This window comes from Bicyclus anynana, chromosome 9, assembly GCF_947172395.1.
Source record: "Bicyclus anynana chromosome 9, ilBicAnyn1.1, whole genome shotgun sequence".
Classification (NCBI taxonomy): domain Eukaryota; kingdom Metazoa; phylum Arthropoda; class Insecta; order Lepidoptera; family Nymphalidae; genus Bicyclus; species Bicyclus anynana.
The window spans coordinates 4,753,973-4,772,451 of record NC_069091.1 but is presented as its reverse complement, the minus strand read 5'-3'; the positions used below and the strand labels follow the sequence as shown (position 1 = coordinate 4,772,451).

General features: G+C 34.6%; 1 protein-coding gene across 1 annotated transcript in view; it reads left to right on the top strand.

Annotated features, from left to right (window-relative positions):
- Positions 1 to 18,479, top strand: part of LOC112047262 (progestin and adipoQ receptor family member 3) — a 33,892-nt gene that overhangs the window by 6,868 nt on the left and 8,545 nt on the right. Inside the window, exon 4 of the mRNA XM_024084328.2 lies at positions 15,258 to 15,410. Within this exon, the coding sequence (XP_023940096.1) occupies positions 15,258 to 15,410 (153 nt within the window). The remainder of the gene's footprint in view (positions 1 to 15,257; positions 15,411 to 18,479) is intronic.

Here is an 18,479-nt window from a genome sequence, read left to right as displayed (position 1 = left end):
TCGCATTCAATTTAAATAACGACATTAAGTGACTTTATTAATTGATGTAGTATTTCTTTTCCGCGTGCCTTAACGTAAAAAAGCAGTCTTTGAAGAAAACAACAAAACCAAAAAAAGTTTTTGTTCGTAATTATGTTTGTTTGTATGCCAAAGGTACTCAAGGTTGAAGTTATTATAAAAATCACTTAGTTCTTGTAACAGTAATATTACGAGTAGGTCTTTAAAAGTCTGCGATTCTGCTATTTTACAGACGTCGACGAACTTTTCGCCTATAACACGTCATAATCGAGTTTGAACTTTATGTGTTTAACTTTATGCCAAAATCAAAATGTCACTAACAACGAAGTTGAAATGGAACCGAACGATGTAATAACGCTGTAACTTTACAGAATGGCCTGGTAATATGAGAATCTAATTATTATTTAGCTACACTCAAATTATTATAAACAGATCAATGGTTCAATTAAAAAACTTAAAGTAAGTAAGCCTTTCATCTTCCAACTTTTTGACGGTTGATCGATTTTCATGTACCTAACTTCATCATCGTCATTATCATAGCAACCGATGGACGTCCACTGCAGGACATAGGCCTTTTGTTGGCACTTCCAAACACGATCATGAGCCGCCTGCATCCAGCGAATCTTTGCGTCTCGCTTGATATCGTCAGTCCATCATGTAACTTAGTTTTGTAATATATACGCACATCATAGGTACTCTTTCATCTATTATCCCACTATAATTAAAAAAAAAATTCTTTCCCACTTTCTCCTGTAGCAGCTACCGCTTTTCATAAAAAATATCTGAGTAAGTTTCAGATAAAATCCGCATCTAAGGGATAATTATGATAAAGTAAAAGATAAAAAAAATAACAAAACATAGTTAGATATAGAAATAAAAATACATTCAAATAGTTGAAAAAAATTCAAAACTGGTAATTTTGAATTTATTATTACAATACCATTGTGCTCTGTCAGTAAACATCTTTGCGCCATTGGTCTTTACGTAATGTGATTTGCACTTTCACTGTCAATGGTATGATAACTGCTGTGAGATGCAATTGCAGGAACCTGTTTTAACTTTCTTTGTACCTATATCTTTTTATTTGAAAAGAACAATACATTAATAATAATTTCCTCAAATAACGTTTAGAAAACATTCGGTTTCACTTATTGGTTGATTCTTAATTAAAGTTTACATTTATGCTTTAGTTATTTGTAACAAATTTTTGTTGTTGTATTAATTAATGGTGTCTTAATTTTTAAAATTACATATTTACATATTATCTATACCTACTTAAAATAATAAAAGTACAACAGGTCAAATTCTGGACTTTGAAGATATTTTGAGAATTTTAGATAGAGGGCATATTATAATCTATACGGAAGCCAAAAAACATTTTTTTGGTTGACCAGTAATCATGCTGAAACCACTGAATAAATTCAAATGAAACTTGGTACGATTTGAGGCCATACGTAATACGATGAAGGCTATAAAATTAAATCAGAAGGGGTTGAAACAGGCCTTGAAATTTTGTATGGAAAGTCCTTTATTTTCCAAGTTACACTTGTAAAAATTGGTATGTGTACTACCAGAAAAATACTAAAAATAATGTCGTTTAACATTTTTCAAAATTCCCCCCTATAGGGTTAAAAAGGGTTGAAGTTTTTAAATATAAATCGTTCATATTTGAATTAGGCATAGTTTTGTAAAATGATTATTTAGTATTTTGAAAACCTATTTTTTATATATAAATGCGAAAATATAAATAGCCCCTTCTATTTATATTTCTGGGTGTTTTTTTAGAGAATTAGGGGCTGAAAATTTGAATCTAAAATAAATATAATTGAAGATTGAATTTCTGCTGTCTTTACAAACAATATTTTTTTAATGCCGCAATTTGATTTTAATCGATAAGATTAAATGAAAATCCGTTGTGAAATACAGAAACGGTATTTAAAAAAGATTTTTGTCTTATTCTTTTTTATCTTTTCTAATTAGGTTGGTAAGTACTTCACGTAAGAAAGTCACCTTTAATACAAAAAAAAATTGAAATCGCTTCATCCGTTCGGGAGTTATGGTGCCACGGACAGACTGACAGACACGCCAAACTTCTAATATCTCTCTTTTTGCCTGGGGTTAAAAAATGTTTTTATGCTATATTTCGTTTTTTAATTTTTACAGTGTACAATGTACATATTGCGTTAGTGTGTAGTATATTATATAGGTACCTCACTTAGATCGTAAAATCCTAAGATGAAATGTAGGTATTACATAAATCTTGTTTGCGCATTAAGGTATGTAGGTATTACGTTATAAGTAGATATACGTTGTACTTGCTTGTTTTAAAGAGTGTTCGTATAAATAAAATGGTGAGGAAGCGAGCATAAGAACTTGTACGATACGACCTAGATCTTAGATGTTTTGCAATAAATAAAGTAGGTTGAATAATAGGCTATACGTACGATGTTATTATTTGCTTTTTAATAGAGAACACCAAAAAGAGGTTGTATCTACTTTTTGCGGACTCAGAAAAGATTATAAAAATAAGAAAACTAATGTCGAACAAAGGTTTTCACAACATTGTCAGGACAACTTAATTAACAAATCAAACTGTAACCAAAATAAGACTCTAGAATGGCAGAGAATGACCTTGAGTGAGGTCACGCACTTGTGAACGTTGTGTGTAGGGTTAAAGGATCCTTTGACTGTTAACAAACATTCCCCTTTTCCACTCAAGTCACTTACTTTCCTCGCCTATCCCAAGTAACCCATAAAGAATTACACAACAAGAGATATGGACGGCTCGAACGCCACGAGCACACTAATCGTGTCGTTGCAACGCGGCGATAACACTATATCGGAACATCTTTGTGTTTTATGAATTCGGTAAGATATTTTTGGGATTTAACTTTTTTTATATGAATCAACATTTAATAGTATCTATGATAATTATTATTATAGACATTTTTTAAAGGCCCTGTATCGGGGCAGGCCTACTTCTAATAAAAAAAAATTGGCGAAGTGTGTGTCGGGCCACGTGCACGTGCACGTGCGTAAATTAAATTAATTTAAGGCCTTAAAATGCAGAAAAAATTAGAATGGTGCTGTCACACACACAATATTCCTGAAGACCTATCCAACGATACCCTTTACTCGTCTGTCACACTACGGCATAGATGAGAAAAAAATCATTCTCACATGAATGACTTGAATGACAAACATCCCCTATTTACATGTAGGGGAGGCACCTTAAAAATATTCATCAGGATTTAATTTTACGACCCGTCGTCATTTGTAATGTCATGCTTTCTAATCTCAGACTAAATATATAAGGACGAGTATCGCACCCAAATTCACGAACAAAATTTTCTGCCATTTTCTAAGGAAAACGAGCTTAGATTTATTACAAATCTATACTAAACTAGCAGTTTTTGTTCGTTTTTTACACCATTTAACTACACAAAAAGGTATTTTTACTTAGGTTTTTAACCGACGGACACGATTGTAAACTATGAAACATCGATTCTATAGAGACAGTGTTTATAATCGCATAAGATCGTTGATCATATACTTTGACAGAAAAATAATGTCTTGCGAGGCAGGTCTTTATCTAATTAGTCTGAGTTTCTAATAGTTGTTAATGCTAAACCGAGGACAGATAGACAGACAGACAGTGTGAAACTGAAACTATAAGAGGGTTTTTGGGCTACAGAACCCTAAAAATATTGCATCGCTGATCTTCGAAGATTGCATGACTTGTTGATTTTTTTAATATTATTCTAAAATAATTATTAGGTATTGAGTGTTGTTATCTACCATCTATGAATTATACATATCAAGGTCTGATACTCTGATAAAAAATCACTTATCAAAAACCGATATTTTGTAATATCAGAATTAGGAACCTTACTTGAAAACCGGAAAATGATATGCTAGGAAGGTTACATATTACATACCATCATGTTATATAATAAACTCATTAAGTCATAACACCTGGCCTGATATCCGCAAATATTACCATGTAATGTTGGTCAATGACTAATTGCTAAATCGATTCTATAGATAAATGCTCCCAATAGATACCTATTGTTTATGTTTTTATAATACCTTTTCGGACAACTATAATATTATACATACATATATTTTTCGGATATAATAGCGTTATCAATGAGCCGTTTTCCTCTAAAGTAAAATTTTAAAATTAGTTTTACTAAATATAACGAACCGATTATGTACTTGACTGTTTTGTAACATCTTCATCTTAAGTGTAAAATAATTTTATATTTTTAGCGCAAGCGGCAATAGTTAATATGGGATAGGCTTAGGGTGGGCTATGTAGAAAGTTACGACCAAAATTTTAATTGAAAAGGCCTCGTCATTTTAAAATCACTTCAAAAGTAACCCTGACGCCTCGTCCTTATATATGTAATATTACTTGGCCGTGAGTGAATCGCTTTATTTCCGCCTCCGCCGTTTGTTTTTAAATTATAGTGCTCAAAAATACGCAGTTTTCGAGCATTCCGTTCTAGAAAGATCTGTATCACTGGCATGTACGTAATTTCACACGTAGGTACGCAGTGTACACTACACGGTAATCATAAAAATTACAAGGATTTTACTCATTATATAGTTACGAATAAAAAATAGGTACAAATCTCAGAATAGAGAAAACACCAGAAGTCACTTTCAGCCGTAAAGCACGCATTGTATCCAAAAATTGTACCTTTATAGCACGTCACACAACACGGTATACACAGAGTTGTCACTTGTTCGTGAAATTACACCAAAAAAGAGTAATTTCAACGGCGTCATTCCTATTCGCGATCACACCTTCTGGAGTTTTCGGTATTCTGAGATACTAATATTCTTAAGAAAAAGTTTTTGAGGTTGTAGAGTGTAATCTCTGAATATACTAAACTGATTATAAATATTCTTTTAATTCATCATTATCATAGCAGCCGATGGACGTCCACTGCAGGACATAGGCCTTTTGTTGGCACTTCCAAACATCACGATCATGAGTCGCCTGCATCCAGCGAATCTTTGCGTCTCGCTTGATATCGTCAGTCCATCATGTAACTTAGTTTTGTAATATATACGTACATCATAGGTATTCTTTCATCTATTATCCCCCTATAATTAAAAACATTTTTCTTTCCCACTTTCTCCTGTAGCAGCTACCGCTTTTCATAAAAAATATCTGAGTAAGTTTCAGATAAAATCCGCATCTAAGGGATAATTATGATAAAGTCTAAGATAAAAAAAAAATTACAAAACATTGTTAGAACTAGAAATAAAAATACATTCAAATAGTTGAAAAAAAATAAAAATTGGGAATTTTGAATTTACTATTACAATACCATTATGCTCTGTCGGTAAACATCTTTGCGCCATTGGTCTTTACGTAATGTGATTTGCACTTTCACTGTCAATGGTATGATAACTGCTGTGAGATGCAATTGCAGAGGAACCTGTTTTAACTTTCTTTGTACCTATATCTTTTTATTTGAAAACAACAATACATTAATAATAATTTCCTCAAATAACGTTTAGAAAACATTCGGTTTCTCTTATTGGTTGATTCTTAATTAAAGTTTACATTTATGCTTTAGTTATTTGTCACAAATTTTTGTTGTTGTATTAATTAATGGTGTCTAAATTTTTCATATTATCTATACCTACTTAAAATAATAGAAGTGTAACAGGTCAAATTCTGCACTTTGAAGATATTTTGAGAATTTTAATTGGAGAGTATATTATATTCGATACGGAAGCCAAAAAACATTTTTTTGGTTGACCAGTCATCATGTTGAAACCACTGAATGAATTCAAATGAAACTTGGTACGATTTGAGGCCATACCTAATACGATGAAGGCTATAGGATACTTTTGTGGCGAAAATTAAATCAGAAGGGGCTGAAACAGGCCTTGAAATTTTGTGTACTGCCAGATAAATACTAAAAATAATCCGTTCAACATTTTTCAAAATTCACCCCCGTAGGGTTAAAATGAGTTGAAGTTTTTTAATATAAATCGTTCATATTTGAATTAGGTATAGTTTTGTAAAATGATTATTTAGTATTTTGAAAACCTATTTTTTATATATAAATGCGAAAATATAAATAGCCCCTTCTATTTATATTTCGGGGGTTTTTTTTAGAGAATTAGGGGCTGAAAATTTGAATCTAAAATAAATAAAATTGAAGATTTAATTTCTGCTGTCTTTGCAAACAATATTTTTTTAATGCCGCAATTTGATTTTAATCGATAAGATTAAATGAAAATCCGTTGTGAAATACAGAAACGGTATTTAAAAAAGATTTTTGTCTTATTCTTTTTTATCTTTTCTAATTAGGTTGGTAAGTACTTCACGTAAGAAAGTCACCTTTAATACAAAAAAAAATTGAAATCGCTTCATCCGTTCGGGAGTTATGGTGCCACGGACAGACTGACAGACACGCCAAACTTCTAATATCTCTCTTTTTGCCTGGGGTTAAAAAATGTTTTTATGCTATATTTCGTTTTTTAATTTTTACAGTGTACAATGTACATATTGCGTTAGTGTGTAGTATATTATATAGGTACCTCACTTAGATCGTAAAATCCTAAGATGAAATGTAGGTATTACATAAATCTTGTTTGCGCATTAAGGTATGTAGGTATTACGTTATAAGTAGATATACGTTGTACTTGCTTGTTTTAAAGAGTGTTCGTATAAATAAAATGGTGAGGAAGCGAGCATAAGAACTTGTACGATACGACCTAGATCTTAAATGTTTTGCAATAAATAAAGTAGGTTGAATAATAGGCTATACGTACGATGTTATTATTTGCTTTTTAATAGAGAACATCAAAAAGAGGTTGTATCTACTTTTAGCGGACTCAGAAAAGATTACAAAAATAAGAAAACTAATGTCGAACAAAGGTTATGATTCACAACATTGTCAGGACAACCTAATTAACAAATCAAACTGTAACCAAAATAAGACCCTAGAATGGCAGAGAATGACCTTGAGTGAAGTCACGCACTTGTGAACGTTGTGTGTAGGGTTAAAGGATCCTTTGACTGTTACCAAACATTCCCCTTTTCCACTCAAGTCACTTTCCCCGCCTATCCCAAGTAACCCATAAAGAATTACACAACAAGAGATATAGACGGCTCGAACGCCACGAGCACATTGCAACGCGGCGATAACACTACATCAGAACATCTTTGTGTTTTATGAATTCGGTAAGATATTTTTGGGATTTAACTTTTTTTTATGTGAATTAACAATTAATAGTACCTATGATAATTATTATTATAGACATATTTTAAAGGCTCTGTACCGGGCCAGGCCTACTTCTAATAAAAAAAAATTGTCGAAGTGTGTGTCGGGCCACGTGCATTGGAGGGTTCCGTAAATTAGAATGGTGCTGTCACATACACAATATTCCTGAAGACCTATCCAACGATACCCTTACTCGTCTGTCACACTACGGCATAGATGAGAAAAAATCATTCTCACATGAATGGCACCTTAAAAATATTCATCAGGATTTAATTTTACGACCCGTCGTCATTTGTAATGTCATGCTTTCTAATAGTCTCTGTGCTAAACCGAGGACAGATAGACAGACATACAGTGTGAAACTGAAACTATAAGAGGGTTTTTGGGCTAAAGAACCCTAAAAATATTGCATCGCTGATCTTCGAAGATTACATGACTTGTTGATTTTTTTTAATATTATTCTAAAATAATTACTAGGTATTGAGTGTTGTTATCTACCATCTATGAATTATACATATCAAGGTCTGATACTCTGATAAAAAATCACTTATCAAAAACCGATATTTTGTAATATCAGAATTAGGAACCTTACTTGAAAACCGGAAAATGATATGCTAGGAAGGTTACATATTGCATACCATCATGTTATATAATAAACTCATTAAGTCATAACACCTGGGCTGATATCCGCAAATATTACCATGTAATGTTGGTCAATGACTAATTGCTAAATCGATTCCATAGATAAACGCTCCCAATAGATACCTATTGTTTATGTTTTTATAATACCTTTTCGGACAACTATAATATTATACATACATATATTTTTCGGATATAATAGCGTTATCAATGAACCATTTTCCTCTAAAGTAAAAATTTAACATTAGTTTTACTAAATATAACGAACCGATTATGTACTTGACTGTTTTGTAACATCTTCAACGTAAGTGTAAAATAATTTTATATTTTTAGCGCAAGCGGCAATAGTTAATATGGGATTGGATTAGGGTCGGCTAACTAGAAAGTTACGACCAAAATTTTAATTGAAAACGCCTCGTCATTTTAAAATCACTTCAAAAGTAACCCTGACGCCTCGTCCTTATATATGTAATATTACTTGGCCGTGAGTGAATCGCTTTATTTCCGCCTCCGCCGTTTGTTTTTAAATTATAGTGCTCAAAAATACGCAGTTCTCGAGCATTCCGTTCTTGAAAGATCTGTATCACTGGCATGTAGTTACACGCACGTAGGTACGCAGTGTACACTACACGGTAATCATAAAAACTACAAGGATTTTACTCATTATATAGTTACAAATAAAAAAAATAGGTATAAATCTCAGAATAGAGAAAACACCAGAAGTCACTTTCAGCCGTAAAGCACGCATTGTATCTAAAAATTGTACCTTTATAGCACGTCACACAACACGGTATACACAGAGTGACAAATCGCTTGTTCGTGAAATTACACCAAAAAAGAGTAATTTCAACGGCGTCATTCCTATTCGCGATCACACCTTCTGGAGTTCACGGTATTCTGAGATACTAATATTCTTAAGAAAAAGTTTTTGAGGTTGTAGAGTGTAATCTCTGAATATACTAAACTGATTATAAATATTCTTTTACCGATAGAAATCCACGTTATCTGCAGCTATAGGTATAACATCAATGAAAAATGTGGTTAAAATGGAAAAAAAATCTTTTGAGAGCTTCAGTGCTCGGCGAAATCGGTTAAAATTACGCAAAATGTGGGGCGGCTCGTAGTTAGATGATTTATATATCCAGAACAGCGAAAGGGATTTCAATACAATTTGGGGAAAAGATAGATTAAAGTCAAATAACATGCACCTCTAACTTTTGAGTTGTGTGCATTTTGAGAAATTAAATATCACGTGTCTCTAACGGTCAAGGAAAAACATCATGAGGAAACCTGCATACCAGAGAATTTTTTAAATTTTTTGCGTGTGTGAAGTCTGCCAATCCGCATTGGGCCAGCGTGGTGGACTATTGGACTAACCCCTCTCATTCTGAGAGGAAGCTCGAGCTCAGCAGTTAGCCGAATATAGAATAGATTATCTCAAGTCACGAACCTTATATTTGAATGTTGCAACTCAAAACAATGTAACATACGATCACCATCTTTATGATGTTACATTGTTTTGAGTTGCAACATTCAAGTATACATATCAATATATCAATACAATCATCATCTTTATGATGATTGTAATATATAAGTTACATTGTTTTAAGTTGCAACATTCAAGTATAAGGTTCGTGATTTGAGATAATTTATTCTACTACAACGATTTAATTGTTGTTATCTCTTAGCATTTTATCATTGAACTTGAATTTTATTCTACGTCGTAATATCGTTGACCGCCTTCGTTAATTGCGAACTTCTATAGAAACTACAAATCCATACATCCATACAATGTACAGGTAAATGCGAAAGTGAATTTGTTAACCACTAAATCAATTTAGCGGTTTAGGCTTCTAGAATGGAAAGCTATATTATCAACGAGTAACATAAGCTGTGTTTTATCCCCGTTTTCCCACAGGAACTGGAACTACGTGAGTATCCGCTATTGGGATATAAATGCGAAAGTTTGGATGGTTATTTGTTAATCAATCGTCTCTAAACGGCTGGGTCACAGTAGATAATGAAATATTATAGCTTGGAATACCACATACATAGACTTAATAATACGGATATTTCGATAAATATACGATTTGTTTTTATTACGCCACGTTATTTGGCAGTGTCTTAGGCTATATTTTTATTTTTTTTATTTTCGTGTTAAGTAAGTGCCGATGGCTCCATGTGGGACCACTACGGCGTCACCGCGGGGGTTTGGGCGAGCGCAGAAGCATCGCCTGAGGAGACCCGAAGGCTGAAATAAATATAGAGGACGGAACGGCTCTCTAAGGGCGTCTCCTATGAGACTCGGACCTCGGCTTAGAGGGCCATTCGGGAGGGTGTAACCGTGACCTGAAGACTATATTTTATTCCCGTAATCTTACGGCAATGAACTATGCGGGTGAAACTGCGGGGCGTCGCTCGGCTAGTGGCAAATATTGTTGTAATAAAGAACTTCCACTTGGTTTGTTGTTTTTGACGGCCTCCGTGGCGCAGTGGTATGCGCGGTGGATATACAAGACGGAGGTCCTGGGTTCGATCCCCGGCTGGGCAGATTGAGATTTTCTTAATTTGTCCAGGTCTGGCTGGTGGGAGGCTTCGGCCGTGGCTAGTTACCACCCTACCGGCAAAGACGTACCGCCAAGTACCGATTTAGCGTTCCGGTACGATGCCGTGTAGAAACCGAAAGGGTTGTGGATTTTCATCCACCTCCAATCAATTTAGCCCGCTTCCATCTTAGACTGTATCATCACTTACCATCAGGTGAGATTGTAGTCAAGGGCTAACTTGTAATGAATAAAAAAAAAAAAAAAGTGTACGTCAGCTCCGACGCACGAATGGAGTTTACTCTTTCAGATCGAATGTCTAAATAAGTGTATGTTGCCCCGCAGCATACACTATGTACGTCTCAATACTAACGCCTAAAAAGTGCAAGGTAAGGTGCAAGAATAGGTTGCGCACAAAAATGTAACGCTGTCATTCGTTCATCGAATTTTACTGTTGTTTTACTGTACTTTATCGTCGGTCTAGATGTGATAGCTCGTACGTGCAAATTGGCGAACTTTACAGGAGAGACAAGAAACATCTTTTAGGAATCACTAAAAGTCGTTTTATGCGACCGAAAACGTTTTTAATGTACGTACTACAAGATATTTACGGGCTACCACCGGAAAAGCTGTTTGAAGATTTCTGCATCAAAATCAATTTTTACCAAAAATTGTTAGTTACGAGCTATCACATCTCGACCGACGATGTATGAAAAATCGGTTTTTCAGGAGTAAACTTTAATATACTGCAAAAATATGTTCAGCATAAGATATATCCGATTTTTTTTATTACAAAATGACCTTCTATGGGAGGTTTCACATGTTGAATAGCTGTAACCGGTTTGTGATAATGTTTCGAGTCAAACGTTCGTCACTATACAAGTTGTTGATAAACAAAGGTTGTACACACGTAGCAAATCGTGCTTCGATCGCATTCCGTTGGATTTTTCAATTTAAGTTATTCTGCTCTTTGAATTACGACTGTAATTTAATAATAAGAAAGTTTGTGATGACCAGATTTTCATTTTATAAGCTTTTTTTTTAATTCTTTACAAGTTAGCCCTTGAGTACAATCTCACCTGATGGTAAGTGACGATGCAGTCTAAGATGGAAGCGGGCTAACTTGTTAGGAGGAGGATGAAAATCCACACCCCTTTCGGTTTCTACACGGCATCGTACCGGAACGCTAAATCGCTTGGCATCTTTGCCGGTAGGGTGGTAACTAGCCACGGCCGAAGCCTCCCACCAGCCAGACCTGGACAAATTAGGAAAATCTCAATCTGCCCAGCCGGGGATCGAACCCAGGACCTCCGTTTTGTAAATCCACCGCGCATACCACTGCGCCACGGAGGCCGTCAAAAATTTTGTCAAGCTTGTCATGTTATGCTCTTACTATATCAATCAAGTAGGTACCTACAAATAACATAACTTTTATTGAGAAAGAATTCAATAGGGATTTTAAGCTAACTTAACTATACAAATCATGTCCACGTAATAAAATAATGCAGCCACTGCATTTTTACCTTAAACAGCCAGGCTGATCCTTTGCACAATAATTAGCCAGCCCTTCAGTCCCAAGTCCCAAGAGACAACAACCCAATAGGTAAGTACAGTGTAATTTTAGAAGTGATAACTTTTTATGGGAGGGTAAACCGTTTCGTAACGTAACGCGTTACTCTGTCCGGCTCCTTTTTCTCGCATACTGCAGCAGGTTCAAGTTATCACTTTCAATAACTTTAACTTACTAAACCTTAAACCTGGTTATGGTTGTCAAATCAGCTTCATTTAACTCTGTTTTTGAATGGTTGCCTTCAAGTAAAGTGCATGACCATCGAGGACTGAAGACATGACTTGAAGAATGCAATTGTTTGGCAAACACTTAACTGGTTTTTTGTCACTGAATAAAAAAGGATAAAAGGACGGAAGAATGCAAAGTAACGGTTTAAGACCGATCTATCTATGTTTAAATTAACCTGTCGTGTTGAACTCGTTTATTATGTTAGTAAAAAAAACCGTATCTACGCGGTTCTATTCCAAGTTTATAATGATTTTTAACCGACGTTATGTCCAGCGATAATTCCGTCAATTATGGACCGATTTTGAAAATTCTTTTTTGTTTTGAAGGGTTTACTTCCAGGGTGGTCCCATTTTTTTCATGTCAAGATCTGATGATGGCATCCTGGAGAAATTGAGGGGAACTTTCGAAATTTTTAGAGACGGCTAGTACGTTTGTTAGTGTTTCCATAAGGTATGTTAAACCACTACAACTTTATGAAGGTTTGGAGTTGGTCTGATGATGGAGCCGAAACACAGACGATGGAACTCGTCAAGGATTAACAGCAGTCACCTTTTGTTTGGGCTTGATTAATTTGTATTGATGAGAACTTTCCACCTAGATGGATTGCGACTGTATTAAGGGTCTGGTGATGAAGACGAAGCACAGTGAAAAGAACTCCTCGACGGCTCACAGTAGCTACCTTGTGTTTGGACTTGATAATTTTGTATTGATAAGAACTTTCCACTTAGATAGGTTGTGACTGTACACACGCAGTGGGTATGCTAACACTAAAATTAAAAAAATAAAAATAATTTTACCATAGCGGCGAATTTTCAAGATCGTGAGCCGGTTGTTTCGTCATAAAACTAATTTTAATTAAAAGTAAAATGCATGATAATAAAAATGAACTACAATTCAAAGTAATTAGTTTAAATAAAAATAATAAGAGTTTAATTATAGCATAGAAAACTATAAAAATAATATTATATTAATAAGAATAAAAATACATAATATGGTAATAACATACCTAAGTAATATCCTCGTTTTAATTGCAACTATAAGTCTAGTTTAGCCATTGGTGAGTTTAGTCTCGGGTTATGATGTTTTGTGTTCGAAGCCTGGGTCGAGATTGAGTTTTTTCCTGAGAGTTTCCAAAAAGCAGCCTGGAGTTCAGAAGTCAGTGCTGTTTTAAATTCGATCCCGAAAATTACAGATTTTTACTTACTTTTTACTGTTTTTCGTAAAATTCGAAAATCCCGAGATTATCCCGGTGTTTGTTTTTGTGAATCCCGAAATCTCGGGCTCAGAAAATAGGTCCGGGATCGAATTCCCTAGTGTTGTGACACACCCGTACTTTGACGAGCAAGAAAACCCATCGGTCCACGGCGTAATCTTGAACATATAAAGTATGATAGTAACATTACCCTAAGACTACCAACGCGCATTGCAAGTTGCAACACCGTGGTGGGGTGGGTTTAAGCTCCAAACACCATCTTTAATATATATAACTAGCTAACGCCGCGCGCTTTTACCCGCGTGGTTCTCGTTCCCGTAGGAATACGGGGATAATATATAACCTATAACCTTCCTCGATAAATGGACTATCTATCACTGAAAGTATTTTTCAAATCGGACCAGTAGTTCCTGAGATTAGCGCGTTCAATCGAACAAACAAGCAAACTCTTCAGCTTTATAATATTAGTATAGATTGCCGAAGCCTGTAGGCTCATTCAAACACATGTGATGATGATAATATACGAAGTACAATGGCTGTCAAACTTCTCAAGCCAGTAACCTTGACTTGACTGTATATATTATATTATCTCATAATTCTATAAATGTTATGAATTCGCTATTTCGTCTGCGTGGAAAACCCTCCTTACCATATATAAAAGCATAGACTTTTATACACTGTTTAACACTTATTTCTATTCTCCCCCTTTGCCTTTAGAACTCACAAACAACGTTGCTTCCTAATGGCAAAAAAAAATTTAAAATCGGTTCAGTAGATCCAGACTTTACTTTGCCTTAAAAAATATGACTTTTTAATATTAGTAATTAGTATAGATATATCCAATAATATTTTATTCTATTTAGATACGTTACGTGTCAAATCACCGTAGAAAGTGTTCCAAACTCCACTAGGCGCACATACGTGCACAATTTTGGGTTTACTAACATTATATATTTATATATAAATAGTTTTTACACTTCCTGAAAACACAACTCGGCATTGTATAAACAAAGAGACAAAAACAGAACAGACAAGAGACAAGTTGCTCAAGTAACTTTCGTTGTTTATTTACAATGCGGCTAAATGAAATGACGCCAATTGGGTAACTTTGTTCGCCTCACTTTCGACTTGCTAGTGCCTTATCTAAATAATAAAATCGTTATCGTTATATCGGATATACCTAATTAAATATTTCATAATGGGGTTGATGACTAGGTTTCAATATATATTTTTATGATACATTCGGGTAAATACGTCAATGTTAACTAATTTATACATAAAAAACAAAGATTTGCAAAATAAATAAGATTACAAAATTTCAAAATCTATTAAAAATATTTTATCGTAATTAGATAAAAGTTCATACAGTTTTAGTTTCCTTACATTAAATGTGTCATTTTTTAATAAATGAACTATAAACATAAACGCACAAATGACAAAGATATTAGTAATTTTTTTGAACGCCCATACAAATCTAACGATCATTATGTATCTTCGACGTCATTAATTCGTACCGTTTTGTATGAAGAGATTTTTCAGGGATCTGTGGCATTGCCGCAAATCTGACCCTTTAAATCCCTGTCGCTCCGAAAGTAATGATCGCAGATACCCTGTTACTTCTACAAAATTGCTTTACTATTAGCATACTCTTAATTTATGTACAATTTAAAAAACTGTCATCATCCATATTGGGTAACTTTGTTCGTCTCACTTTCGACTTGCTAGTGCCTTGTCTATATTATAAAATCGTTGGATATACCTAATTAAATATTTCTTAATTATATTGGTTCCAGGTGTGCATGGCTCTCTCGGCGCTGTACCACACGTTCTCATGTCGCTCGGAGCACGATTACAACACGTTCCTCATGTACGATCTGTTCGGTATCGCGCTCTCCCTGCTCGCGATATACACTTCCGGCGTGTACTACGCGTTCTGGTGCCATCATGTAAGTCGTATACTTGTAATTACAGTCTTTATATAGTGTTCCATCAACTGTACTAACGATTACATCAAAAATGAGGAGATCCGCAGAAGAACCGAAGTCACTGACATAGCTCAGCTAGTCGCGATGCTGAAGTGACACAAAATTCGAAGAGCCGATGGACGTTGGGGTCTTAAGGTGATGGAATGACACCCCGTATCGGCAAGCGCAGTGTTGAACGACCCCCCACTAGAACCTAGGATGCTGGCGGCTCGAGACCGGTTTGTTTGGACGTTCTATGTTCATGCAAGAGGCCTATGTCCAGCAGTGGACGTCCATCGGCTGTTAAACATCATGATGATTGATTGATTGATAATACGTTATTCGTGTATGATCTCTTCGGTATCATACTCTCCCTGCTCAAGATTTTTATATATGTTGGATAATTTTATTGTTATCATAAGATCGTTCCGCTTTACATTTATAATAATAATTTACCTAAACCGACTTTCCTGTTTTAAATAAATTAATAGGTACTTAATTTTTACTAATTTTATTTATTTTTATTAATACTTAAAATTAACTCTTAAATTGTGCAATTTTGGATTTTCCAAAATAGGTAAGTTATAAATCAGTTTAAGTAAATATACACTTAACTTTAGGTGGTATATGTTAATTTAAATACCTATGCTAATAATACGATTTAATTGTATACTTAATATGCTAATTTTTTGTCGTGATTTGACTTCCAAAACGAATTTTCTGTTATACTTCCTCGAAAAGTAACCTGTAAGGCACCTATTATTTAATACGGCCAAGTAATTATTAAGAATATAGTAATTACTGTAGTATTTTTTTGTAGCGTAAGTATAATATTCAATAAATATCTATCAAATAATTCATTAAAATCTATACAAATAATTAAAATTTAAGTGTCTGTTAGTTAGTATAAATTATCTACTATTGGTTGGTAGTTGGTAGCTTTTCAACGTTGGCTTCTACTTTACGAAGTAGGTAAATCCATTGCCATCAGTGATAACATCGAGCTCTTGCGTGTTACCATAAATCATCCTGTGTTTCACTAAAAAGAAAGCTCAACTAAAAGACAGCAGTTTACAAGTTTCTCGATTACAGGTGGTATTAACATTCATTGTTTATGTTATCGTTGAGGGAAGGTATCAGTATTGGTACAAATAAGAGGGTATTTGATGACTTGAGCTCAGTTGTTTGTTAGGCAGCGTAGACACCGTCACGCTGCCAGTCGTGACGCTGTCTTAATAAGGTGACAGTCGTGACATATACAATCAAAATAATTTAATGGAAATGGGCTGGTCAATTGATGCGAAACAAAAAAGCGAATTTGGTTAAGGACGTAATGTACCATACATTACGTCCATGACAACAAAAGGAGACGCGGCTGGCCACTCAGTATATCGGAAGATGATTTGAAGATGACAGCAGGAACACTGAAAAACACGCACTTTATTTTGTTTATTTATTCTGCGATAAATATATCCATTGCTACGAGTAGGTACTTCTTGCTGTCTTTGCGATTTATATAACTTTAGCATGCAGATATAATGTGTACCTACCTATCCTATAGCTTACATCTGATAAGATGTGGAGTTAATGGCGAACACTGTTTAACGTGTTCTACGAGGCATAGAGAGAAAGTATACCTACAGTTAAATTACGTACCTAAGAACTCTGAAAGATTGACCATACAATTTGGTATGTTTCATTATTTTCACCGGGCTATCAGGGATTTTTTTCTTTTATTAACCGACTTCAAAAAAAGGAGGAGGTTATCAATTCGTCGATATCTTTTTTTTATGTATGTTTTTTAAAGAATATTTGTCATATCTTTTTTAAATATGACCAGAGTTGGGAAAGACCCGGAAGGAAGTAGGAGTGGGTAGGCACGATAATAGACCAACGTGGCGGGGTTCGAACCACCACCCCTCGGAGATAAGTCCGGTCGCTTTAACCGTTGAGCTATTGAGGCTTCTACAAAAATGGGTTATAAAAATTCAAACCTACACGGTAATTCGATTCTATTTGGAGATGTTCTGAAATTCGGTAAACGAAATTCAGATGTAATTTGTAAGCGAGGATGATGGTGACTTGGGTGTACCTACTGTTAAGGTTCAATTTTTTTGGATTTTTTTTTATTTCTACTTCTTACGCACATTTCGGAAAAGTATAGAAAAGTAAGTTATATGTTATTACAAGCCATAACCAATGTTTATTTACTAGTAATATTACTACATGAAAAATCGATTTTACACGTTGCGATAGGCATTAGCAATATTTTGTCATATCAAGCGAATCGATATTTCGTTTAGCAGAGCATAGCGCGTAGCCGAGTTCTTGTGATGTGGCGTAATTGTATGTTTTCTATAAGCTAAGGCATGTACTTGCCTATCGATAGAGATTGGGCTAACCTACAGTTATACAGTTATATGTATCTTGTTTCTAAATGAAAAATCCAAGCCTGTACTGTACCCGACGTCATCTTACTTCCTTTTGTTTCCTGTTGTTTAATAAATATCATGAGGTAACAAACACGAAAAAAAGAAATAAACACACGCATCGAATTGAGAACCACCTCCTTCTTTTTTGAAGTTTGTTAAAAAAATTCCACACGCATCGATATCCTATCGGGAAATTTCCGTTTACGACCACGTTTTTTATTGTTCAAGATTGTGGTTTAACTTTTAATAAAAAACTAGGTGAGCAGGTACTAATCTCACCTTAATTTCTGTAAGAATACGGTTTCTTAAAAATCCTATTGGTGTCATTTTGAATTGCACGCAGTTTGCACGCAAGTAAAAGTCAAATCATGGTAGCGCCAGTGAAAGGCAAATCTCTCCGATCTTTCGTCTCTGCTTTACATAGTTATATTTGTAGCTTTCATCGGGACAATTTGGGCTGTTATTACTGTTAATTTGTGTTGTACCTACTGTAGCTTTTTGATCATTCATCAGATACAGCTCCACGACTTCGCTCGTGTATGTACAAAGGTTAGAGAGTAAACAACGGTTTTTTTGTTGGCCCTAAGCTTGTATGATTATACTATATATATACTACTAT